The sequence below is a fragment of the Nilaparvata lugens genome, chromosome 11, assembly GCF_014356525.2.
Source record: "Nilaparvata lugens isolate BPH chromosome 11, ASM1435652v1, whole genome shotgun sequence".
Taxonomy (NCBI): Eukaryota; Metazoa; Arthropoda; class Insecta; order Hemiptera; family Delphacidae; genus Nilaparvata; species Nilaparvata lugens.
The window spans coordinates 20,427,416-20,454,936 of record NC_052514.1 but is presented as its reverse complement, the minus strand read 5'-3'; the positions used below and the strand labels follow the sequence as shown (position 1 = coordinate 20,454,936).

General features: G+C 34.5%; 2 protein-coding genes across 3 annotated transcripts in view; both read left to right on the top strand.

Annotated features, from left to right (window-relative positions):
* The window catches only part of LOC111050227 (kinesin-related protein 4), a 152,740-nt gene that overhangs the window by 78,335 nt on the left and 46,884 nt on the right, over nucleotides 1-27,521 (top strand). The window lies entirely within an intron of this gene.
* LOC111050229 (interferon regulatory factor 2-binding protein 1) lies at nucleotides 1,897-27,282 on the top strand. The gene is made up of 4 exons (XM_039437823.1): nucleotides 1,897-3,146; nucleotides 18,196-18,462; nucleotides 19,489-19,847; nucleotides 22,060-27,282. Exons 1-4 carry the CDS (start codon nucleotides 2,288-2,290, stop codon nucleotides 22,183-22,185), a joined length of 1,611 nt encoding a protein of 536 aa, XP_039293757.1. The 5' UTR covers nucleotides 1,897-2,287; the 3' UTR covers nucleotides 22,186-27,282.

Here is a 27,521-nt window from a genome sequence, read left to right as displayed (position 1 = left end):
TAATCCACTGGAAATATAATTGAAAGATGCAACAAAGAAAGTTCATTCCAATAATCATGTAACAAAATAAAAAAGATGAAAAAGATTTAAAAGTGAAGAATAATGAAAAAACCATTCCTGAAAAAATATTATTCTTATACTCCTTTATATATTTCTATGATTTTTTATAGATCCTATCCTTTCTGTGTATCTGTTTCCTGAGAAGAATTTTTCCTGACGATAGAAAAACGAAATTCCAGAACTGGAATTCAAATTTTCAATAACCCCTCCGGCTTCAGCGCCAAAACTTCCGATGTGATGAGAGAAACAGAGGGCGTACGGTGTCCGAACAAACTTTCTTAGCAGAAATAAGGAATCTACCAAAGGAAAGGTTGATTAGAGATAAGAGCATTGAGTTATCAATCTACAGTATAATTTTATAAACATTATTTCCTGATATGCGTTCCCTAAATAATTATTTGCATCTCTATTTAGCTGGAAGCAAAGATCTGTTGAAAAAAATTCCTCTGTGAACTAGTAGATTATATTTTCACAAAATACTGTAATATTCACCAACCAAAATAATTATAACTGTGCTACCAGTTTCTGCTGGTGGCTTCAAACTCTAAATTGTTTGACGCATAAATTGAGCAACAAAACAGCAGTAGAAGCAGCTGCATTTTTTGCAAGCAGACATCTGCCTCCGCGTCTGATAGCGTAGCAGACCTGTTAGCTATTGACTACGTGGAGGAAAACCGGATCCAATCATTGATAGAATATTGCCTTTTCCAATCACCCAATCAGCTACATGTTATCGGCTTTCACAATTTGCAATGAGCTATCAGAAATCAGGTGCCGAGTAGGCTGATAAGTGAACTGAAGAACAAGTTTGCTAAGTTTGAAATGACAAGCTTCCTTTAAATGAAAATTATATCATACTCTCTACATTGATAATTCAATTAATGAATATTATATAGATTAAAATGAGAATTACAAACCCTTATATATAATCCATTGCAATTCATTTTAAAATAGTGATTGAATAATTTGATTGGGACAATAATATTGTTAGTGAGAGTAATAAAGAATTGAGGTGTAAATAAAGAAAATTGAGGGCTCTTTCCCCAATTATAAAGATAATAAAAAAGGACAACATATTATCCCTCAGTATCAATAAATTTTGAGAGTATACCAAAACTATTTCAAACCTTTCAATCGTTTTTGTTGTGTTCTGTGTGATTTATATTTTCAAGTGACTTCTAGATTTTATACCTTATTATGTTATTATTAAGTTAAATCATTGGCGTAGATTGCTGTTTGACATTGGGAGGGATTGGTGTCTAGGGGGTGCCCCCAGCAAAGTTTCTTTTGATAAATAGCTTATTAAAATGGTGTTGGTTTAAAATGGCATATTTTACTTCAAAACTGTTCTAAATCCTCTTATTCGGCAGTGGTAAATTAATGGGAAAATAAATAAAATTCTGAGTTGATAGTATTAAGTTTTACTAAATGAAAATTATTTACAAAAAAAAAACAGCATAATAAAACAGACTTAGTTCTATTGTTTTTTTTGATTACCAGCCATAATTTGAATCTTTAATAAATGTTTCTGGGGGACTCAGCATATACCATAAATATACGTCCCCCCCAGGTTCTACGCCCATGAGTTGAATTAGACTGAATTCGTTCAATTATATTTTAATGCCATTCGACAAAAGAAAAAAATGAAAACGTATTCCAGTAATAAAGTTCAAGGTACTCATTCATGTGGAATGATGGGAAATGCGAAATGGGGATTAGAGTCGGGGAAAGATAGCGGGAAATAGAGAAGGTTGGAAGGAGAAGGGTCCGTAGCATGCTGGCACCTAGCGGCAGACTTTGCAAGCAGCGTTGCGCCGGTTTGTACAGAGCGTGTCTGTTCTGCGCATCCCCTCGCTGGCAAACACGTAGACGTGGGATGGTTTTCAGGTTTCAGCTTCTCATTCTCATTCTCATTTCCCAGTGCTCGTTTGAATTCAGTGCTGTGTGTTGGTAGGAGAAGGTCCTTGCAATCGACTACTGTAGTGCTGTTATTGTTCAAATTTATTACAGTAATGCAATACTAGCAGACAGTGTTGGTAGTAGAGAGTGAACGCGTTTAATTTTGGGTGAAGAGGGAATGTTAGAACCGAGCTATTTCTACTTGTCGGGAAGTTGTTTGGTTGGTTTGTGTTTATCATCGTCGTATTCAATTAGTTTTGAGTCGTGTAGTTTTCGCTGATTGTCGCAGTACGCTAAAGCGTACAAAGTGTGTGAGTGGCAGTTGTAAATGGTGAACATGTCGGTGATGCAGATGGGCAAACGTCAGCACTGCTACCTGTGCGATCTGCCCAGGATGCCGTGGGCAATGCTGCACGACTTCACAGAGGCGGTCTGCAGGGGATGTGTGAACTATGAGGGCGCCGATAGGATAGAGCTGGTGCTGGAGACGGCCAGGCAGATGAAGAGAGCTCACGGCTTCCAGGAGAATCGTAGTGGCGGATCGGTGGCTGGAGGCTCACAAGGCCACAAGGCGGCCGCCGTTCATAGGGGCAACTCCACGTCTGCCGAGCAGAACGGGGTGGAGATCGTTGGAGTTCCACCGGTTGCTCATCGTCAGGGATCTCAGCAGGCATCGGCACCTCCCGGGGCATCTTTGCATCTAGGATACGCCACGCTACACCACTCCCGTCCAGGAATACATTCGGAATACGCAACACCACCTCCTCCGCGAGGCTCCAGAAACTCGGAAGATCACGACACGTCGTTGGTGTCGAGGACGACCGTCCGCCTGCCAACCCACCTCGCCGCACACCATCTGCCTCAGAGCCGTCCCAACTCGCTTACTCAGCAGACGATCGGTCTGAAGCGGGGACTATCGGCTTCGGCCGAAGACGACGACAGTCATGGACACGGGACCCCCGGTCACCACCCTCATGCGACAGCCTCCAACGGTGAGGGCCCCGCCAAACGCATGATGACCGTCGAGGAGCATGGGGCCAATCGCCCCCCCTTGACCCGCGGCGAGTCGCTACCGGCCGTCAGCCTGGCCGTGCCCTTCGATAGGGCGGCCGCCTTCAAGACTGAACCCAAGCACCAGCCCATCAGAGCTCCGTCTTTCGATACTGCCACCTCGTTCAAGCCCAATGGTGAGTTCTTATTCTCTACTTGCCGATTTAATATTCTCAAATTAATCCTAATCTGAATATTTGTATTGACAATCCCCGACCATTTAGTTGGAAATGATTATTTCAAAACTAAGTTACAATGAGGACCGTATACTGTAGTTAAAAAACCGTTTTGAAAACGAATTTTGTATCTGTAGAATTGGAAAATCTATCTGGAGAAAAAACATTCATTTGGAAGTAAGATATCAATCGTTTCACAATTACGTACAAATTTTCATTGCAAATTGATTTAAATGTATGCCATTGGGATTGGATTGACTGAAATTTTAACTCGGCTATGATAACTTCTGGGTTTTCATGCGTAGGCAACACGTCAAATAATGAAGTACCCTATTTTTCAATTTTCTAATTGGTTCTGAACTTGGAGTAGGCCTATAATTTAATACAATAGGTACTAAACCTTATCCTTGATCGAACAAAATCCAAATTTGGAACAACTCACAAAGGATAAATTTGAATTCATTTCGATCCAATCTCTCGGTGTTGTAATGTGGTAAGTTGATGTAGGGATAATGCCAATTGTAACGATCCAATTGATACTGCCCATGTAACTGTCAATACATGAGTACATACTTATTACGAACATTCTCTCTTTTCGTTAAAAATTACTAACACACTGCAACTAAAACAGTACCTTAGCTATCATTATTATTTGAAGATAAAACACTGAACATTTTTTTTATACTGTACTGACAAATACATTAGGAACTAATTTGCTCCAGTACAACTCTGATTTTTTATTCCAAAAAAGATTAAATAATACAAAATAAATTATCACAATCACAAATTTTAAAATAAAAATTCTAATTTTTATAAATATAGGCTACAAAAAAATTGAATAATGTGAGCATTGATGTAGCCTAATCTTAATTTGAAATTTGAACTTGGATATTAAAATCATAAATTTTTCATATAAAAAGATTAATTAATCCTGATTTGTTAATCCTGTTGGTTGGATCTCATTTTAATATTTATTTAGAGTAATATTTATTTATTTATAATTTTTACAAAGTATATTGTTTGATTGCAAAGGTTATTTACAGAATTTATCCATTTGTATTCCAATTATTTTGAAATTAACATCACTTATCAACTAATAATTTACCTAGCTGAATTTTATTTTAGATTCGTTGTAAAGTTTTATCTATTGTCAGATTGCCACGTAGTAGCATAGCCTACTGTTTATTTATGCACTACCTATGTATACTGTGGCACAACTCTGATCTATTTGAACCTTTTTTGAAATATGCCACCGCGTGTTTATTTATCATTGGTACATGTGATAGAATGAGTACGCGTGCGGGCAACCACTCTTGTGACGTAGCCAGATGAAAGATCGATATAAATACTCCAGGACCTCATTGTGACGTCAGAGGTGCTCTAGAGCGCATGACTACACAAGGGCGAATCGTGAAGGGCTTTCTGTTTTCTAGTGTAGTGTTTCGTATTTATTATTTATCGTTGGGTAAAACCCTCACCACTAAAAAGCACACTGTATACCACGAATAAAATTTGACGAATAATGTAATATAAAATTTCACTGTCACATCACTCACATGTTTTCTCTAACTTTGTGTGGGGCTTGACATTGTATGGATTCAACCAGAATCACCTAGAGTGTAGGTAATTGCAAGCGATTGTTACTAATTTATTCATTTTTTGTGAAACTAAGTCCATGTCTCTTGGTACGGTAGGTTAGATTACATTATTGTATACAGCATTTGCACTGTGAAGGAGAAGGATGTAGAATGGATGATAGTGGAAATACAAATACAATAAGAGTATAGTTACTGGTTCACATTTAATTTGTGGTCGTTAGAATCATCATTGGGACAAGTAAATAATACAATAGATAAAGGATAAGCATAAGCATTTCTATATTTCTTGTCTCTGATAATACTATACATTCAAGATCTTAACACAGCTGGTACCTCCTTGCCTTCAGGCAAATAAATGTCAACTGGTTTCGAATAAATTTGAAATATCAAATAAATCTCATTGTTAACTGTGTGTCGTTCAAATACAGTAGACAAAAATGTTAACATGTGACTCCTTCAGGCGAACAAATTCCCAACTGATTATTTTCCTTCAGACAGACTGTTCATGTCGCCTAGAAAGACCATCCTCTCATCGTCACGTGCCTAGTTCCTGTTTAACAGTTCTTCTAATTATTATCCGGTTGTTGGGATGGCCGAGCTCCGTTCAGGATTCTCGTTTGCCGGGTGAAATTGTTGGCCGGGCGCGGCGCGGTAACCGGTTCCGGGGTAACCGGGAACAGGTTCACATCACGAGAGGAACCGGTTATCGGTGGCGGCGGCGTCGTCACAGCTATTTTTACGTGCACCGGAGTACTGCGATGTTGCGTTTTAGCCGCGTTTCCGATTTAGGACTCGTCGTTTTTTCTCGAGTGGCTGCCGTCGTCGGGAACCGGTTTCGAGCTACGCCTGTTTCTGTCTACCAGTTGCAGAACTTTCTGTTCTTGCAAGTTTCAAAGCTGCTGGCATGTTAAGAATGAGGATACTGGAAGCTGGAGGGTTGTAATTCTCAGTAGATGATTTCTAAAAGAAGAATGATTGTGAAGTGGAGAGAGAGAGAACTCTTAGTTGCAATCTGAAAAATGAGGATGCTAGAAGATTAAGAAATCATCTTATCAACGATTAATTGTCGCGTGGAAACAAGAACTGTTGGTTGTAGGGATGTGAGGGATTCGTACTTATAATACTTCTATTATTTCAATTCTGAGTTCTTCAATTTAGAAAATATTGGATCATAGTTGAACTCCGTTTATGTGGAAGCCGAACTGTTCACTAATCGAGTTACTATTGCTCTGCATGAACTAATTTCTGGAAAAAAATGTTGCTTTATTATGATAGACCCAGAATCCATAGCTGGAACACAAATTTAACAGATCTCTTCAACTGAAAGTTGCTTCATTTGGCACGCTATATTTTTATATCAAAACAATACACATATCTCTTTAATCATGTATTTCAATATTCATAGAAGAATTATCCAGTTTGTAAACTCTGTATTATTCAGTCAATTAATATTGTTTTTTCATTAGCCAGTAACTGACCCAGTTCAATAATCAATTAGCACAGTAGTCTTCACGTTGAAAATTTCTAATATTAAGTTTCCACCTCAAGATTATCATGTTCATACAACTCCGTACATTTTAAAAGATGCATTGAAGTTTCAGCTGCATCCTACCATTGTAACCGCACCGCAGCCGGTTGCCGCTTTACGTAATATAACGTGTATTTTCTTTGGTTATTCATTCTACTACTCACAACCGGTTTCATCCTTTTCTTCACGGCTGTCAGCGCATCTTTGTTCAATCTCTGTGGAGATTTCTTTCATCGCATATAAATCACACCAAGTTAGTAAAGTCCTTGTCTATTCAATTAACTACATTGTTATTTTTAGAAGTACTAAATTATTGTCACTTCATCAAGTACAAGTCTTTTTAAGTTTAAAGTTATACTATTCTAGAAAATAGGTATAGTATTTTTCAATTCCAGATTTATAAAACTTCCAATAGTTGTGTGAGAGACTAGGCTACTTTTTAATTTGTGTCTACATTTCGAGTCTCAACTGTTGTTTCCGAGAATTTTTATCGTTTGTGTCCCTCCCAACAGAATAGTCTGTTATATTGTGAAGAATTCTTATATCCAGTCTGGTGCATTCTTTTGGAAGCTAGACACTTTCTTTTTCTGGGTCTTTCTTTTTCTATTTTCAGTTAGCTGAGTCTCTACCTGAGTTTAATAATACTGTAACGGGTTGTAGTCCTCTTTAGTACAAAAGCGTGAAGACGAGCTCGTTCTATACAATGCATGCTGGGTTCCAGACTTCTTGGGTTCATTGATAAACGAAAACTGAGGGCTCGAAAAGCATTGAAAAGACTTCCACTTTTACTTTTAGTTTCCCGGAATTCACCCAGAACAAAACACATTTTTCGGTGATAGAAATAGTACAATGAATTCAGTTATATCAGGACAGGACCGTACAGCTCTGTTCGTTCCCATAGATCTCTGAACACAGAATTCTATCAACTCTATACTGGAGGCGATTTATCTATCAATCATTGCTGCAAAAATATATTATTCTTTGCAGAAATCTTTACTCCATTGCTCAATTATAATTATAATTCAACTAAATACTAAAATAGGGTATTTTTTTAATAAAATACTCAACTAAATACTATTTAGTACTGAGTAGTACTGAATTTATTCCTAAAATACGTTTCTGGTTTTATGTTGAAGTATTGATTCATTGTATTGGCTGGCTATTGGAAAAAAATTATCTCATCAAATTTTTAATGAATTAAGTTTTAATTGTTGAACTAAATCATTGATTCGGTACCGCACAAAATTATTGAATGATATTTGAGTTATGCTTCTGTAAATGGTCGTATATTTTTGTAATAATAAATACTCTGTAATCTCAGAAAATACTATGTTCATTACAATACATTTCCAACAGTCTTAATACTGTCCATTCTTGAAAAGAACTCGTATATTCAAGAATGAGATTGCAGATGAAATTAATAATATGATCAAATCGATTTTGCTGCACAAAAAAACATAATATTGTAAGCACTGCGAAATTACGAAGTATAAACAAGTAATAAAAACACTTCATTCACATGGGCTACTTTTTAAATTAAATGAAACAATATAAAAATATTAAAGCACCCTTTATTTTTTAAAAACTTTAAAATATTTCAACAACTAGTTTCAAATTTAAATTTAATAACTATTACCATATACATAACTTTAAATTAATTATGAAAATAAGCACAATTTTCATATTGTATCAATTAGTAAACATTTATTGAATTTTATTTTATAACCTGACGATGGTGATCACCAAAACTAGTTGTTGAAATATTTTAAAGTTTTTAAAAAATAAAGGGTGCTTTAAGATTTTTATATTGTTCTATCAACAACTAATAGAGTATAAAGTAACTTGAATTTATAATAACTTCGTGCTAAAAGTCGGTAAAAGTAAACTTGTTCTTGAACTTAATCATCAAACATCTACATAGAAAATTATACAATATTTTTATCCCAAGGCAAATGAATGATATATATATATATATTATATTGTACGGGAGTCTCAATTGATGTTCAGTTGTAACGTTGTGCTTGTGACCCACCCTATCAAGTCAGCTGTTATAAATTCTACCCCTTTGTCATTGTATCTTCCGCATGCTTTCTTCATCAATATTACTTCCCTACTAGATTTCATTCACATCCATCTGCTGCTCTATGCTATTATTATTGGACCAGGACAGATGTATGTAGTAAACTCTACCCTAAAATCGATGTGTAGGGGGATACATAACTAAATATAATATACCTATTAGATGAGTTTTGAAAATTGAGTTAATTTGAGGTGCGTTTTTCCCCATTACTCGTGATTACGTGTCCTTAAAATACCAATTTTTCTGGAATTCATTTTTCGAATAAAAATTTATTGTATAAGAACATTGAAGTTGAACGCAAACTGTTCTTTTCAAATTAATTGTATGATACAATCAGCATTACTTTTAGTCGATATCAGGCGATGAAAATGTCGTAATTCGGTATTTTCAGACAGATTTCAAGTTACTTTATTCACTGAAGAAATTCATTCATTATTTCGAATTAATGTCAAACACTACATTAGGTAATAATGTTGAAATCGTTTTTCAGCAGTATTTTAAATCCATATTTTTTGTTGAAATTGTTGCATGTTTCATGCAAATCTTGGTATTCAAGTGATTGTCTTCCGACCATCGGGGAATTATCAAATTTTAGTTTTAGTCCTTGCTGTTGTAAGTGCGAATTTCAATGCAGTATTGAATATCAATAACTCTTCATTTTTATATCCATTCTCAAATAGAATGAGAACATAACGTTGATAAGATAGAACTACTTGAAATAGAATGGTCTATCAACTCAGAACTTATCTTTTCCGCACCATATTTCAAAACTGGTGCTCTTGTGAATGAAATTGATAATATGATACCCTCTTGCTATAACTGCGTAAATAATGAACATAGCATAGTATGAATGGAGAAGTATTCATACGAAAATAAGTACAGTAGACTGATTGACGATAAGAAGCTGACACTTTAGATAAGGTGTTGTAAATCAGAAGTGAAATAAAACTTTAAAAGCCATTTTGAACTCTATTCGACCTTGTCGAAATGAGAAAAACGTGGAAACCAGATAACCGCAGTATCTTATCTATACTACTTCTGTTTTCAACGTCAATAGCCATCGAATAACCAAGTAGAGAATGTTTTGGTTCTCATTTCAGCACTCCAAACGATTATTGACATTAAAAAGTTCTTGGTGTGAACTTATTTCGAAAAAATAAGAAAAAAGTTGTCATTTTTAATAATAATATGTAAAGGAAGTTTAGTATAAACTCTGAGCTTCTACGGAAAACTAGTAGAAACCTTGTTTGTCCATTTGTCAATATGAAAATTCATAGGTTGGAAGCTCTGAACTCATCTTTGATGACTCAGTTTTCGACTTGATACATAATTTAAATGCAAGTCTATTTTGTATAACTTTATTGAGTGTAAAGTTTTAGATTTCTGATGAGCAAGTCTGGAGGAAAATTCACATATGCTATGTCGATAGCGATATACTCTAATAGCACTATATAATCTAATAAATTTGCTGTCGACACAGTAAAGAGGAAACTGTAAACTTTTGAGTAGAGTGTACAGTAATACAGTACCCTACCAGAATAGTAGTAGGAAGTAGGGATATCATCTAAATCACTGTCAGATGCAATCTGATTGGACAATGGATGACTCATGTTCACTTCCCTCAATCTCATCAATGATGTCACCTCTCAACACAGTCTTCAAATCACTCATCATGAAAGGAAAAGTATGCAAAGTGCAACCATACAAGTGATCATTGAACAGAGAATTTGTCCACTATAGAAAACTATATTTCTTTACCATCTGATTATTTCTAGATTACCATTATTATCATTGATAATCTAGATTATTCTGTCCATTATTTATCTAGATTATTTCTGTTCTCTTTGGTTTACTAGAACTGGCTTTATTCAATTCAAGAGTACACTGCTTTTCTTATTTACATATACAATCATGAGTCATGACCCTCTAGTTTTTGTATTCGCAATTGGTGTTGCATGGACCAACGGATGATAAGAGTGGTTACAATAGGCTACATATCGTCCCAATCTTATTGGTGGTACCTTTCAAGTCTCAACTCATTATTGAGAATACAATAATTTTGTAAACTACAGTTCCAGCATATGAGATGAGTTTCAGCAAATTAATTGACTGTCTACAAGATTATTGTAGCCACAAGACAGATGTAACTGGTTAATTGCAATTTATTGCAACAGAAAATTTTTTCTAGTTTTTGACAAGAGATTGTTGCTGTCGTCAACAAGTCGCAGAATTTGGGGTCAGAAGGGCGTTTCTTGTCTAGACGCTTAGTCAATCATATTTGGACGAGGTGCGTGTGAATGTCCGCCACGGCGCTGCGTGTGTGTGTGTGCGTGTGCAAATGTCATGCCATGTGGCGCGGCGACCAAGTTAGTGAGAAACGCAATAAAAAACGCATGTCTGCACTGAAATAAAAGGAAAACAGAGACGGAAACTTGCTTTCAGATGCTCGGTTATGCTGCAACGTCGGAGAAGGCTCAACTTGGCAACAGCGCCGTGTGACGTCACAGCGACGTCGATTTGTATGGGATTGTTGGCGTAGTAGAGTTTAGAAGGGGGCTTCTTGCCTCTTTTGCTCCGTTGTGTGGGGCGGTGGCAAGGCATCAAGCATGGGACAAGTGGACGAACCGAGTTATTTACTACCACTCCATATTTGGTGGAGGCGCCTGGCTGTATGACCGCGCCATCTGTCCAAGTTTAGATGAAGCTCTACAGTCTACACTATTAATTTAGCAGTTCGTAATAAATTCTTCTTTTTTCCATAAAATATTCGAACTGTATCTCATACTTACTTCTTATGTTTCTTCTTGCATCCTTCCTGTGTATAGGAGAAAATTTTGAATTTATTGAACAGATAAGCATTGTAGAGGAACTCTACCTTTCTTGAATGAAACTATTCTATCTTAGAGTGTTGTCATATATTCATCAACAATTTTCATATAACTTATCATTAGTAACTCAAATTCCCTTTTTCTTCTCGCTTTCCTGCAAGGTCAGAATTAAGCAGTTTTTAGCAGAAAACTGTGGAGCTACATATTCACACTATTTAGCAAGGTAGCATAATATACATTTTTTGTAAGCAATAATTGGTATCGTCAATTTCTCCCGTTTTATTCGTTCGCGCCTTTCCAGTCCTGCATTGACACAATAAAGGAAGAAGCAGCTGGCAAACCAGTGCAAGATCTGAAAATAGAAACCCCAATCATCCTTAAATTTGGGGGTTTTCCTGCTGAGGAACCACCTGTATTATCTGCTTGCTTCCCAGCTGTTAGGCCTATATTAAAAAGCACAAATTTTGACACCTACATTATGAAAGGAACAACTTTTTGCTTTATTTTTTCAGATGGGTTTTTGAATCCTTTTGAATTTTTTGCAAGTATTCTAAATTCTTCTCACCTGAACCCGAAAGAGGTACGGGGATTCTATGGTGCCACTTGCTCTATAAATTGATGAATGGGTGTTACTTAATTCATGATTTCTTTATTTGTTCCATTGATCGTTCTGAGCGGTTAGATAAATCGTAGTATTGCATAACAGGAATCTGTTTCATCATGGAAATTCAAATTATATATCTTATGTAAGCACCAACAGGAATAAATGTATATTTTTGTGAAGGATCTAATTTTGTGTTATCAAAGTATTCAAAAACAGAAGTTTATATTTACGTAAATTCAAAATTAATATTGAGAATGATGCTTGAAAATGTATTGGGTCTTCTGGAAAACTATTAAACTTACATAATTCAAACCACTGTAGTGTAGTTTGTATTAACGTTTAGTGCAAGAAACCTGATAGTTATGGGCTGTAGCTTATTAATCGTGATCATTTCAATCTTTAAGTTGTATCAGCTAGGTACTGTTTCAGGATCAATGTTGATCCCAATACCTTAGATAATTAGAAAGTAATCTTTTAACCTTGGTGAAACCCAGCATCAGAAAGTATATTTTACTATTCCATAAAATAATGGAATAGTAAACATTTTTATCCAATAACGGAAGTTTTTATCTAAAATTATGCTATCATCAATTCAATCATTTCCAGTCAGATGATATTCAACTGCTGTTGGCTTCTGAATGATAACTTACATCCTTTGCGGCTTATTTTCGATCACTGCACAATAATTCTCATAAATCATGGAAAACTAGAAGGAAGTGGGTCATACACACCACATCCTCCTATATTAATATAGCTAACCATCAGTTACATCTTGCACAGATACATGTAGTTATTAGCCTTGTAAACCGATTATCAGTATTATTATGAAAGTGCTGATGTTTGGTCATCACCATACACAAGTGTTTTAGCAGTGCCATGGTATGTCGTCGCTATGTCCCCATTGTGGTGTGGCATGGTACACAAGTCACGTCTTGGCTGCTGATTCGGCTGACGTGAATATGAATGGCGTTCGGCCACTTTCAGAAAGTGGGTCCTCCTCCTCCTCCTCGCGTTGCCATGGTTACGTGGATCGATCTGTGACGTCACTCGGCCTTCGCCACTTCGGCACAGCTCGGCACTGCTCGGCTGCTATCAAGTAAAATATTGGAGATTCTATATCTGTATGATATGCTGGGTAGTTCTAGTACAATATAGAATATCTACTGCTATGCTTTGGAATGCAGGCCTCGCTCCGCGCAGCCACCAATAATCGTACAAGTGCTGTTGCATGGGCCTTGATGGCTCACTTCCCTTCCCCCCTGCTTCATCAGCTGCTACGTCACGTCTTGCGGCGTTGCCGCGTTTTGCAGCTACGCGCACACTGCAACGTTGCCGCGCCGCCGTCGCTCTACGCTATGCGTAGGCTGTGACGACACAATCCTCCTCTGTCTTCTTCTGTCCTGTGCTAGCTAGCATTGACCGTGGGTTGTCCACGTTTTTGTTGCTTTCTAGGAAACACCTTTCTCTCTCTTTCCTCCTTCTCCTTCCTCCTTTCTCCGCCCTGTTACGTAGTAATGCTTCGCTTTGTATTTGGTCGGCCAAGGATGGAATCGTCCGTTTAGCGCAGCTATTTTTAGAATAGTGTGCCTACTATGACCAAGATTCCATGAAACGTAGTTTTCCCTGCACCCCACACTACATCCATTTCATCCGGTTTTTACAAATACTACCGTTGTGGGATTTTGGGTTACTGCGAATATCCTACCTATTCTTTGTTCTACAGGTAGTGATGGATGAAGGCTCAAACTGGATGGATTTTTGAATTTGTGTTGGAGCTAGGTAGTTTTCCTTTCCCAGGCTACAGTGGTTTCGAAAGAACTCAGTTTATCAATTCGTATCAAACTCAAAAAACTTTTCAAAGAAAACTCTCCACTTGGTTACCGTTATCAATTCATTTCAACACAAGAAAACTCTCCACTTGGGTACTCAATCTAAACTTTTATCAACTCCAACCTCTAACTACAAAGAAGTAGTTTCAATCCTGGAAAAATGGCTGCCATCAATAGCTCCACGCCACATTCAGTCTCAGATCTGGTTTATTGGAAAAATGGAATCTGAATAAATATACTGTAATTAATTTGAATCTTTATGGTACATGGTTATTGTTGTAAAGTTTTGTAATAAATTGAATAAATAAAAACAGGAATGCTACGGTATATGAAATTGCAATATTTCATGGTAGGTACTACAATAATTATTGCAAATGAGTGAAGGAATGACTAATCGACGTATCAAATTTTATCGCGTTGAATTTTCCACGCCACTGATCAATTCAAGACGACCTTGAAAATTAATTGCGCATGTAAGATTGATTAGCCAACGTCGTTCGGCTCTAGAATGATTAATTCCCATTTACTTCAATATACCCATGTTGGAGAAGACAATAGATCGTTACTACTTGAATAGGTAATTCATTTGTCATTCTTGAAAATATGGATTGACGTGTCAACTTATTCATAGTTTTATTGGCTATTCCCATACGATACTAATTTGGTTTTTCAATAATTCAATTCAATCGTTGAAAATCCGACCATGCTATGAGAAAGCGGAATTTTAATGACAACAAACTCTACTTCGCTCATAACATCGCTCAACGCTACTTCTGCATTGATCATAAAAATTTACGGTTTCATGCAGTTTTAATTTTTGAAAGAACGTCGCAATATTGTGTTTTTGATTGAATATTGAAGCAGCTTCTTGATTATAGTTCTGTAGTATATTATTATTTTCTTCATTGGCCATATAAAGGAGTATTTTTATCATCTTTCAATTCTAAATTACAAATTCATTTATGAGCCATAAAATACCAAAATTCCATTTATGATTTCAAAACATTCAGAAAATCATTCTTATGCCCAGTTATAATTTAAATACCGGTATTTTCATGATATCGGCTCTGATAACAGGATTTTCTTAGGGCCGGTTTCCGAGCTCAGGATTTTGCTAAGTTCTAGAATTTAAACAGCTGGAGTCAGAAAATTGGCTTTCCAAAACGGGACGTAGTAGCAGTTTTTATTTTCTTATCCTATTATATTAAGCGAGCGATTTCTGTATTTTTTTATCTGGTTATTTATATTTATATCTGGTTATCTATGTTCAACGGATCTCGAAAACGGCTCTTACGATTTTCACGAAATTTGGAACATAGTAGGTTTATGATATAAAATTTCGATCGCACTAGGTCTCATCCTTGGGAAAACTCGCTGGGTGTCATCCGATGAGCGATTCAGCAAAAAATAGTCCACTGAGCGATCCATTGTTCAAAATAACAATAAGGATAGGCAAACGCTAAGAATGGGAGGACTTGGGTCTCATTAAACATCAGGAACTGTGACAGAGGAAGGTGAAATGGGTAGTGTCGTATGTTTACTCGCAATACGATGTATTGATGATAATGATTGAATCAGAACCTCAAAACCCACCAACTTCCGTAAATACGAATTTTATTCTGTTATGTGAATCTGTTTGGAATAAAATGTGGGAGCCATTTTGCTTTTATTTACTGTACTATAACTTTAACTATAGATTAACTGTAGATTTTATTTAACTGTAGATTGGCATAAAATTGAAATTTGTGATTGCTTATGAATGTAGATTCCTTTAGATGTGAAGTTGATCTAAATCTTCTTGATATCTGTGAGATACTTTATACCTTATATCTATTTGCAGTATTGTTATTCATCCACTTGAAGAAATACAGATGATTGACAGAACTTGTTGGAATTGTAAATTTTTATATATAAATATTTGTGTGCTATAATGAAGATGAATGAGAACTGTTCGAAGCAGAAATCTATTCGATCTTTGCTAGACAATATTATTACTGATTCCTTTTTATGGAAGATGGTAGGTACTGAGTACTGATTCAATCATCATCAATATAATATCGTATTGCGAGTACCTATACACATACGCTTGTGGCCTGCCTCTGTCACTGTCCCTGATGATTAATGACACCACCCAAGGCCTCCCATTCATAGCGTCTGCCTATCCTCATTGTTATTCTGAACAATGGATCGCTCAGCGGACTGCTAACCCCCAAAATCGCTCATCGGACGTAACCACTCGCTGAACGATATTAAAAGGATAATTCATCCTTGGCTGAAACAGCTGTGGATAGTAAAAAAGTGAGTGAGCGAGTGAGTATGTGAAAAATCAAAGTATCGCATCCCCGAAATTCATAAGATGACATATAGCCAGCTGTGAAATATAAACACGATCATTTTAGAGAATTGTGTTCTGTTTATCAATAAACTAGTAGTTCTGTAAACAGTAGACCTCACGCAGTATTGATTCTCATCCACAAGTACCTGATTGAAACAAACTATAGACCTTATGGAAATACAGCAATAGACTGGCTTCTCCACACATCTGTGTGTCAGCTTATACTTGTCAGCTGATTTATGATGAATAATTTCTATAGTCTGATTTTGACTCTAATATTGGCGTATGAAGGAGGCTTCTTTTTCCTTTTATATTATCCTTGAAATGCAAAATTTCCAAAAACCTTGTATATACCTTGTCTACGCGCAATTAAAAAAGGATCATACCTGTCAAATTTCATGAAAATCTATTACCGCGTTTCGCCGTAAATGCGCAACATATAAACATTCAAAGTCAAAATTTGAGGCTCAATTTTCATTTATATAGATATTCTTTCAAAATACCTAAAATAAATCAGGTACAATTCGTATGGCCTAAAAGTATGAACATAGAGAACAAAAATATTATATCCTATTATATTAAGCGAGCAATTTCTGTATATCTGTTTATATTTTTATATCTGGTTATATGGTTATGTTCAACGGATCTCGAAAACGGCTCTAACGATTTTTACGAAATTTGGAACATAGTAGGTTTATGATATGAAAATTCGATTGCACTAGGTCTCATCCCTGGGAAAACTCTCTGAAGGACATGAAAAGGATAATTCATTCATAACAGATGATAATTTCGTCATCTCTCGATAACAGAAGATGCGTGTGCCTGTGTGGGAGAGAGAGACATAATTATTTCCAGCTGTGTAATCATAATCAATCAGCGAGAATTATCGAGCTAAACAATTTAATCGACTTGATCATCATAATCTGATTTGTTGACATGACATGATAATCCTCCTAAACTAGAGTATATCATAATTTTCAAAGTTGATCATTATTTGACAATATTAAGTTATTAGTTAGTGTTATTTTGTTATTCAATTTGGTTTGAAAATAATCTAAATTAGAACTTTTTGGTTTTTAAATGTTTGAACAGAAAATTGAACCTGAATTCAAGTGTATGGAACATAACCTACTTTCTGGACTATTTATAGTGTACATAAATAAAAATTCGAGAAGAAACAGTTTTGGGCTGTGCCTGCTAGTCCTTCCCTAATCATTTAAAACAATTGTGTTCGGTTTATCATAAGTCAATAAATAAATAAAGAGTGAAGCTCGGTGCCCTGATGTCAATAATTATGTGGGTTACTTAATCATTTCTAAGGTGCAGTACTACGAGCAAAAGATTTAATTGTGGACATGTAGTGATTACGAAAGTCCAACAAACAATAAACGAAGTAGAACCTTGGAATTAAATGTATCAATTAAATAAAAATTACATTTACAATCTCAAAGATATTAGAAATCTTGAAATATAAAAATAAAGTACGGTATTATATAATCTATACCGAAAGACAAATAACTTACAAAAATATCACATAATAGAAATACTGTAGATAAAGTAAAATGATCATTCATACATTTCATGCATACAAGATTTGGTATTTCAATATCAATCAAATATCTAAAGCAGATCCTAGTATAGTAATTGTTATGTATGACTATTGCCAATTTGGTATGTTTCATCAACTATGACAAATAAATGAATTAAATAATTAAACTGATTGAATCAGAAGCTTAGCCTATTCACAATCCATTTATTTTATTGTTAACAAAATGCGACATTATTTTTCAATCCATCACAATAAATACATTAGAAAGTTATTAAGAATGACTAAAATATTACAATAATAAGAATGATACATTTTATCGCATCCAGTATCGGGGTAAAAAATTTTATTTTGATACAATTTAACTATTATTTTGTTACTTATTTTTATAACAATAAAGTCAGTCATTCTGTTCTATCCTATTCAATAGTAACATGGACTCATAGTCTCTTAATTCAAATCAAATCAGTTTTAGTTTGCCAAAACAATTTTTATTTACAAATCAAATTACATACAATAAATCCAGAAGAGAGAAAATAATACAATATAAAAAATTACGAAATAAACATCTCATCTACTGTATAAGAATCGAAGTAACTAGGTTAATCACATAAAAATGAATCGAATACATGTTTCATATTACATATGATTTGATATTTCAGGTTACCCGGGTGCTTCGTTGAGCAACGGCACAGCAGGGGGCGCAGCGTCGCCCCTGGGCCCGCGCACGGGCTCGCCCCCCGACCAGCAGCAGACAGGGACCAGCAACGGGGGGGCCAACCAGGGCCAGTCGCCAATGGCCGCTCTCATGTCGGTGGCCGATAACATCCCGCCCGGATCGCCGCGAAGCACGGGTGGCAGTCCCCCGGGAACTGCAGCGGGTCCCCGGTCCGCGTCAAGGGGGTCCCAGCATTCTCCAAACTCGTCAGGTGAGAGGACAGTTCGACCTCTGAGTATACCAAGTAACCAAGTTCACTATTGTAATCAATTCTTTTGTATACAAGAAATATGCAGATTCAGTTGGATTAAATGTATTTAAATTTTTCGGCTAAATCTTGGTTAGCCAAAAATTCAGTATTTATAAGTATGCATTGGTCATGAGAGTGTGATCACATTGAATGCGTATATGTGCAATGATATTATGCTTGACCAATCGCGTAAATGAGAAACAAAATGTGGAAAGAGCAATAGGAACCGTGCACTTGCTGATTGCGTTCAGAGAGCAGCTAGATGCGAGTCACCACCTATGGTGGTTTCAATGGCAATTTGCTGATTACGCCTCATGCATGATCTGACAACATTCATTCAGCGCATTCAATGTGATCACACTCTAAGAATCTGTCCACTGTCCAGCAAGTCCTTCATATTAGGTATCAAGTCAATCTCAAATAAATTAAAATTTACAGTTGTGTTGTGCGTGATGTGATATTTTTCCATAATGAAAAACTATTTGCGTACCTTGATGTTATTTCTATTTCAATAAAACTGAAAAACCTATTCAAAAAATTCAATTTTTTATTGCATCTTGGTTGTTTTGGTAATAAAATGTTAATTTTGAAAAACACAAATAGAAATTGTCAACCATTTTTTTAAATTTCTATTTGCGTTTTTCAAAATTGAAATCTTATTACTATAACGGTTGCATGATGATTGCAATTCTTTCTCTAATTGAATTTGTTGTTTAGGGCTTCCACTTTTATTGAAATATAAATAAAAACAACGTAGTCTACCCCCTTTGCTGAAACATGTTATGCAATAGTTAGTTTAGTTCAATTTTAGTTTAATGAAATATTAAAAAGGTAACTTGTTTTTACTTTCATTGCAATAACGTAATATAGTAGAGAAAACGTATTTTACGATTGTTTTATAAGACTCTCATGATCTTATCATATTGTTTTAAATTATTCTATGATACAAGTTAGCGAAACTAACAATAATTTGTGTTGGTTTTGTAGGTTCATCGAGCGGTAGGCGATCGAGCGGAAGCCGCCACGTGAGCTCGACAACGGTGACGTCGAGTGAAGGCGGAGGCGGAGGTGGAGGAGCGGTGAGCGGAGGCAGCGGAGCGGTGAGCGGTGGAGGCGGCAGTGAGCCTCTGGAGGCGGCAGCAGGCGGAGGCAGCGTGCCTCAGACGGGTGCCACGGGAGCGACGGGTGCGGCTGCAACGGCCGTGCCGCAGACGACACTCAAGTGCACTCTGTGCCAGGAGCGGCTGGAGGACACCCATTTCGTGCAGTGCCCGTCTGTGCCGCATCACAAGTTCTGCTTCCCCTGTTCGCGCGACAGCATCAAGCGCCAGGGAGCTGGCTCTGAGGCAAGTTCATTCTAGCTAATTATCAATTATTTCTCCACTAGATGTCATACAATTCATCAAATCTAGCTCAATTGCCCAACCTATTCTACCTACTACTCGAATAACTCATTACATCTAGCAAAATTATGGTTGATATCCCAACCTTCTCGAATAGAGGAAATTACAAACGTAAAATGCTATCAAAATCCAAACCACTTTACTACCGTTTCCAAAAACAATCAATTAAATCATGCAGTTCAGCAATAGTCATGCTTCATCCCATGTAAACTAATCAAACTACTGAATAAAAACATCTGTAAAATGATTCTCATTGGTTAATTTTTATTTTATAGGGTTTTCTGCTGAGATTTTCCAATGTTTTGTTCACTTCTAATTCCAAGTTGAAGGATGTTTTGAGTTCAGTTATTCCTCTTCTATGATTTTCTGTTAGTTTGGAGAAATGCTTATTTTCTTATTGTACAAGGGTGGGACATAATGAACTGTCTGATTATTTGACAGCTTCATTGTAGAAAACCCAATAGGATTTTTCTTATAACTATTACAAGGATGTTTTGTATTTCCTACAATTTAGGGAGTCCATAATGCTGCATCTTGCACCTCATCAACCATCATTTTTACTAGATCAAAAATCTGCTTTAAAGTGTACGGTATTAAAAAACTGAGAAACAAATTATGAGAATAGAACATTTGTATGTCGGTGATTTATATAGGATCGTTATCACAGCTTGAAAGTAGGATAAAGGTCTAGGATGAATGCTTAGTCTTTGGTACTCAATAATCTTCTCTATATATCAATACTAAGATGATGAAACTAATATTGTTACTGCAGTAGAATTTCTTCGCTAGTAATCCGGCGCTATATTATTTAAATTTCAACTTCGCAGAGTCTGGAGGAGACGGACATTCAAATTTACTGTAATATTATAAAAAAAATTGAAGTAGATTGTACCAATTATTACAGCTGAATGCTGCATAATGGAGTAAGTGTTGGCTGTTTCATGATTGAAAAATGCAGCACTCTAGACGAAAAACTCGGTAATATGCAAATAAGAAAATTAATTGGACACTCTCCAATCAAGCGATGAAACAATAATCTACTCGAATAAAGTGGAAGAGTACTGCTATAATATTTTTTTAACGAGCTGTGACAACCCAGAGGCCTCTCAACTCAAACTGCACATGTGACTCAACTTCTCAGCTATGACTAATGCTACTTTGCACCAGCATCTACAGAGATGTTTACTCAAGTTGCTGCTTCATTTATTCAAGCAAGTACGCAAGGATGTATTGTTAGTGATTGAAGAACGTCAACTAATGAAAAAATCATGCTCTTCACTGATGTTAGTGAGTCTAAATATGACCTACTCGGACAGAAAGTTTCGCGCGTTGAACTAGTCCGAATACGTTATTAGTAATTTACATAAAAAAGCGTGCCAAGTAATAATTTATAATCTATTTCATCCCATTATAAAGTTTCAATCACACGAAATTTAAGCATTCAAATTGACATAAAAATCGTCTTAGGTCAATACTAGTTATTTTCAATAACTTCTGCCAACCAATTATTTATTAAAATTTGAATACTATGCTCAAATCTATAAATAGATAGGTTAATACAACAAAATCATTATTCTTCATTATTTGAATAAATTTGTATGTTTGTCCATTTCATTGGTTTAGATAAGTAATAATTATCATTAAACAAAAGTTCCAAATTAAATGCTGCCAACCACCCCTAAATTATTACATATTCTTTATAATTATGCTACATATACTTAGCATTTGAATAAATGAAATATTCCATTTACCTTCTGAGTTTTTAAAATTCAGATCAGCTCCCAAAACTATTGCATTCTAAATTCATCCCATGTAACAAACGAATTTGCAATTTTTAATGATTTCTTTGTATTTTGTTGTTGGGAAATTAGAATCAACAACTACTATCTATTATTATTGTTTTATATGTCAATATAGGCTATCATGCACCTCTACCAAAAACCTTATAAACTTCTGGACATTTGAAAATTTGAATGAAACACATTAATGATGAATGAGAAATTAAAGCTCGGTTGCAACCGTGTTATCTGTATGTGTATGAGTTTCGGTTTTGCTTATGAAGTTTTTGACTTGATGCACGGTTGATCTGTTTGTGTTTCAGTTTCAATTTTGTCAAGTATTTTCTAATGTAATTTTGTTGTGTTTTGCTGTGCAGGTTTACTGTCCGAGTGGCGAGAAATGTCCGCTGGCTAACTCAAGTGTTCCTTGGGCGTTCATGCAGGGCGAAATAGCGACAATCCTCGGCGAAGACTTCAAAGTGAAGAAGGAACGAGAAACGTAAGGAGGGAGTGAAATCCCTCTTTAAATCTCTGGCTGTTCTGGCCCTTTGTACTACAGAACAGAATCGGTTCTGTAAAAATAGCCATCGATTGGTATTGTTAAGTTGGCTATCGCAATGTCGTGGTTATATATTGTAAGGCGTTCCCATGGTGTGTACAGGTTTTGTCGTTTGTTACTGGAGATGAGTCGGGTTGAAAGATGTGATCCCACCAACTGATTTACTCAGTTTACAATTGATGTCGAACGGGAGACCCCGTTGAGGTTGACGTTTGTAAAATGTAACTGAGATTGTAATATAAAACACACGCTGTTCCTTGTGTATAATGCTGTACGTACAACCCTTATATCAGCTCATATTTATCGATTGTTGTGTTATAAAACAACACAAGTCGATTAAATTGAAGAGAATATGTACAAATTACTTGTAGCTCTTGTTCCGGATCATTGTATGATTGTAAATTATCGCGAATAGATTGTATTATATAGAAAGCGTTTTTATTTTCAATTATTTTTTTGATATTTTAAGTCTTGTTTTTGAGTGTCTATTATCATATACTACTCTTCTTGTTGTTTCTATCTTCCAGTTTTGGATTTTTAACTTTTTTTTATCATTCCATTTGAAATGTTTTCTTTTGTTTCAAATCCCTTTGTACATTTACGAAGATTCCTATTTTCTTTCAAAACTGTCTCGAAATCTATAATTTTTTTAGAGTAATTATTAATTCATTACCCACTGTAACTTGAAACTAGTATTGTAAAACAATAAACAATACTTTGTTGCTTCTACTTTATTGTTTCTTGAGTTTTCCCTGTTTGAAACTGTTTCAATAATAATTTACTTTAATTCAACCTTTTGTCAGCTGAACATTTTTACCCCCAATTGTTTGTCTTGGTCCTTTGATAGTAATAGGTCTAAGTTTATTGAATGGTGCTGTAATATCACTAGGATAAATAGTTGTCTATTCATTAGAGAAAAAATCATAGTGATTGCACTTGATTTCAATTTAGAAGCGTTTCCCAGTAACTTTCGAAAAGTGGAAAGTGAATGATTTGACGATCTTTGCTCTACATCCCAAACAAAGTGCTATGCAGTTCAATAGAGATTGAGCCAATCCTGCTGCAAATGTTCTTTCCATTATTCATAATCTTGATTATCATGAATAATTCATTTGTGATAGTACAATCGACTTCTTGAAATGTTAAGGTCACCATCATAATTTAAAAACATTTCCCATAAATACTTCCACGTAACGGTCGTAACCAAAGACATTTTTAAACCTTTTTACTCAGGGTATTAATTTTTGTTCTTTCATCACATTTTCCAATGTCATATACCTTAATCTTGGAAGTTTTCACTTAGAGAATATTGTTTTCAATTTTATAATCCTTCCAGGATCTTCTATTACATTAGAAAGACATTACATATTTCTATTGTTCATCAATATAGAAAATTCTAAATTTAGAATATAGGTAGTAATAGAATATTTCCCTCACACTTTACATCTTGAAATATTTCTAATGGGAATTATATCTCACAGTGGATTAAACAAAAAATCATAATGTTATAAATGAATACCTATAAATGAATATCTGTACGCTATCCTCGTATTTAAATTCAATCAGATAAATGAAGTTCAATTTTTCCCAATCCAGCTTTTTCAAACGAATTGCCCCATTGGTGATCAATAACCAATAGAATAATCCGTATACATTTTCTATCACAACATAATTGCAGTATTTAATCGAGAACATTTTTTTGATATATATATATATACAGTAAAGTATATATTTATTTATTTTTCAAAGCCTTTTCTCAGGCTATGGACGATTTATTTTTTTTCACCGATTGCTTCAAAATAAATCGTCCCAGGGAATAATTTTAAAAAAGGAACTCCAAAACTCGCTGGTGTGCTTAGAGAATTGTCAATCAACTTATTATTAATTACTTATTAACATATTTGTTGAATAGAAGTATAATTAATCGTTAAAAATTCAACAAATGAACGGTTTTTTGCAGTTTCCTCGTGCGTTGTAACGCAAGCATTAGGTCAGCCCAATTTATATAAATATGTTGAAAATATTATTATCGATAATACATTTAAGAACGTTATTTAGCTTATAAGAACTAAATTATAATCAACTCACAGTGCAAATTGGAATTTTTAATATTGTTATTTGTAAGTGACTCATTTGCGATTAAGTACGGTATGATATTCGATAAAATTATATAGAATAGACTAAAAAACGTCACGGTATCTGTAAATATGTAAATTATTGAAAGCATTACTTTATCTCTCCTAAATGAAATCTCTCCTGCTGAAATAGCATTTTGGGGAGATTCATACAAAACAGAATGTCACTAAAGTAGATTATAACCATTATCAGGTACAATTTAGATTTAAAAATTTAGGGTTAATCGTATTATAGTATGAAAAATTCTAAGTTTTCTGTTGAGTTGTTTGCACAGTTCTATTTCTAAAATGAAATGACCATTTTATATAAGATTCGTTCCACTGTAGAGAATGATGTGTCTGTTGTTTTGTAATAGCGCGTACAATATTAAAATAGAATAAATTATAAAGAGAGGAGAGCGGTAATCGCGTCCACTCAAATATCATCCATAAATTATATTGCCCTGTAGATTAGAAAAATATTGGATATGTATGTAAATACTTATTATTAATGTAAAATTGAGTCATATATATGTGAATTTTATTTTGGGTAGTTGAAACGTATTTACACGATTGTATTGTCAACGTTTCTAATTTGGACTTACTCCTGCGATGATTGCTAATAATTAAAATGTAAAAATTTCTCATAAAATATCGTAAGCAATTTATGGTTTTTTCCATTCCCAAAATTATTATTTGATCTGTAGTTCAATTTTTTATATAGTAGATGAATAATATCCATTTATATGTATATTATAAACAAGAAACTGCTTTGTAGTTGATACTGAAATATGTTGGTAGGCTGAACCAAAAGAATAGACTAATCCCTTGTGCAAGAACCTGAATGTATAGTAACAGTGTATTAATGTAGATTTGCTGCATCTATATGTTTTTTAATAGAATCGTTTTTTTTCTCTAAATTTTAAACCGAACTAGTAAACGACTTCGGATACCGTATATATTTTTTGAATTGCGTCCATAACCCTTGAACATACAAAGTACGACCTATGTCATTTCTTCCATCTATTGTTTGATAAATAATGATTATGGATAAAATCATCTATATGAATAACAGATCACAATATTATTAATAATGTCAACTTGATTTCCATGTTTTTGAACTCATTCATTACATAATATTATTGTTGTAATAAAATTACATAGAAATGTAGCATCCTTTAGAGGGATTTACTGCTTTCTTTTGTCAGGACTTTGTTTGTCTTGTGACAGAGTACTGTGTGTAAGATGTTATTGTAGGAATAAGCATGCAAAAGTTTAGTAATATAATATTACCAGTAAATAATGTTATGCCATCCCGCTAGTGTAATGTTGATATGGTAATACAAATCAGTATTGTTAGGTTTCAGATTATGTTCGAATTATCAAGTTTATATTTTCCAGCTGCAAGAAACTTTCAGTAAAATTAGGAATTAACGAAGAAATTAAGTACGAACTTGCACAATGCCCCATTTTAATTCAGGGAAAATATCTCATTGATTACTTACCGTACTTTGTATATTATTGCTATTATTAGATAGTTATGTTGACAGTAAAGTTGACTATTTGTTATTGAATATAGATTATCAATAGTATTTTTATTATAACAACTTCAATATGTTATTAAGTTTCTTTTTATGTAGATGACTGACTGATTATACTGTGATCTTAGAGGTGAATGTTGATTAAAACAAAAATATTGATATTGGCCTACAGTATATCAATATTTATTGAACTGGTTTTACATTTTTATATGTGTTTGATAGAATCGGAGAAGTAATCATGGATTGGGTAATTTGTGATGTCAATCATCAATAATTGAAATAGTTATTCAAAATAACTCAACAACACGGAATATCACTAACTAATATATTCAATATAGGTGTACATACACTATTATCTCTGATCCACTATTATCTACAAAACTTTTTTTAACTAGTTGGTCGTAAATTTTGAACATTTTTAAAGTTTTGGAACTAGTTATTTGTTTATAATTATTTTCAATTTTTATTCCAATGACTTCATACGATTCTTTCAAGGCATGACACTCAATATTCACTACTGTAAACCAAATGAATTGGAAGCCATCATGATCATAGTGATTTATACGTTATAAAAGGTTGGTTGAAAGCTGAAATAATGTATGTTATTTCAATAAAATATGTATGAGGTACTGGTTACCTTGTTACAGTAAAGACTCGAATTTCTTTAAAAAAAAAAAACACCAATAAATAAATCTAAAGAGGTTGGGAATGTTGAACGGGATTTATGTGGGTGGAGTTGGTGGAGTTGAAGGGGATGATATTTTGTAATTATTAATGATAATGGTATCCAGATTTGATTTGAAAATATATTCCTTCTCGGAAGTGAACCACCTTCATAGGAATTAAAGTTAGTTTTCTATCTTAGTGAGATTGTATTTTTGTATTATGTAGAGTGAGACTTTGAGGAACTTGAGCGTCAATTTTCTAGTCAAAAGTGGTCTAAATGCTCCAACTGAGGCACCTTTAATAATTCTTCACGGCTGAAAGACGTGGTAGTTGAAAGGTGAACCTCACATTTCGATTGGGGGAAGCATTTTTAATCGGTTCAGTTTTATCTTTTAATTGAATAAAATTCATTCAAGTCCTTGCAAAATTATATCACCATATTTTAATCAATTTTCAACCAACTCATATCATAATGTGTAGGTTGGGACCTATGATGTGTAAAATTATTTATTTAAAATTATGTACTTTTTTAATAAACGTATGGAAATTAACGATACCAGTATTTACTTATAAAAAATTCAATTCTTTCAAATAATTGAGAATCAAACAGTAATTCGTAAATTAAATGTAAGATTGATGTGTACCATAATATAGATTACAATTTTTTTTATGGATGGTTGGATAAATTGTGATTGTAAAATATAAAACTATCTGTTTTCATCCAGTAGTGTTTATTTTTCCCAGTTCTATGAAAACATTTTAAGATAAGATTCAATCGTGGAGTTTTTAACATTATCCTTACTAGAAATGTTTGGAAAGTGAAAATATTATTTTGAATTTTTTGATAATTTCCTTAACCTATGACAAAAGAGATAATTTTCATTGTTCAGCTTTTTTAATATCCTATGCGATAGAGAGGCTATAATAGTTTTTCCAGCTTTATTGTAAATAAGCAAATG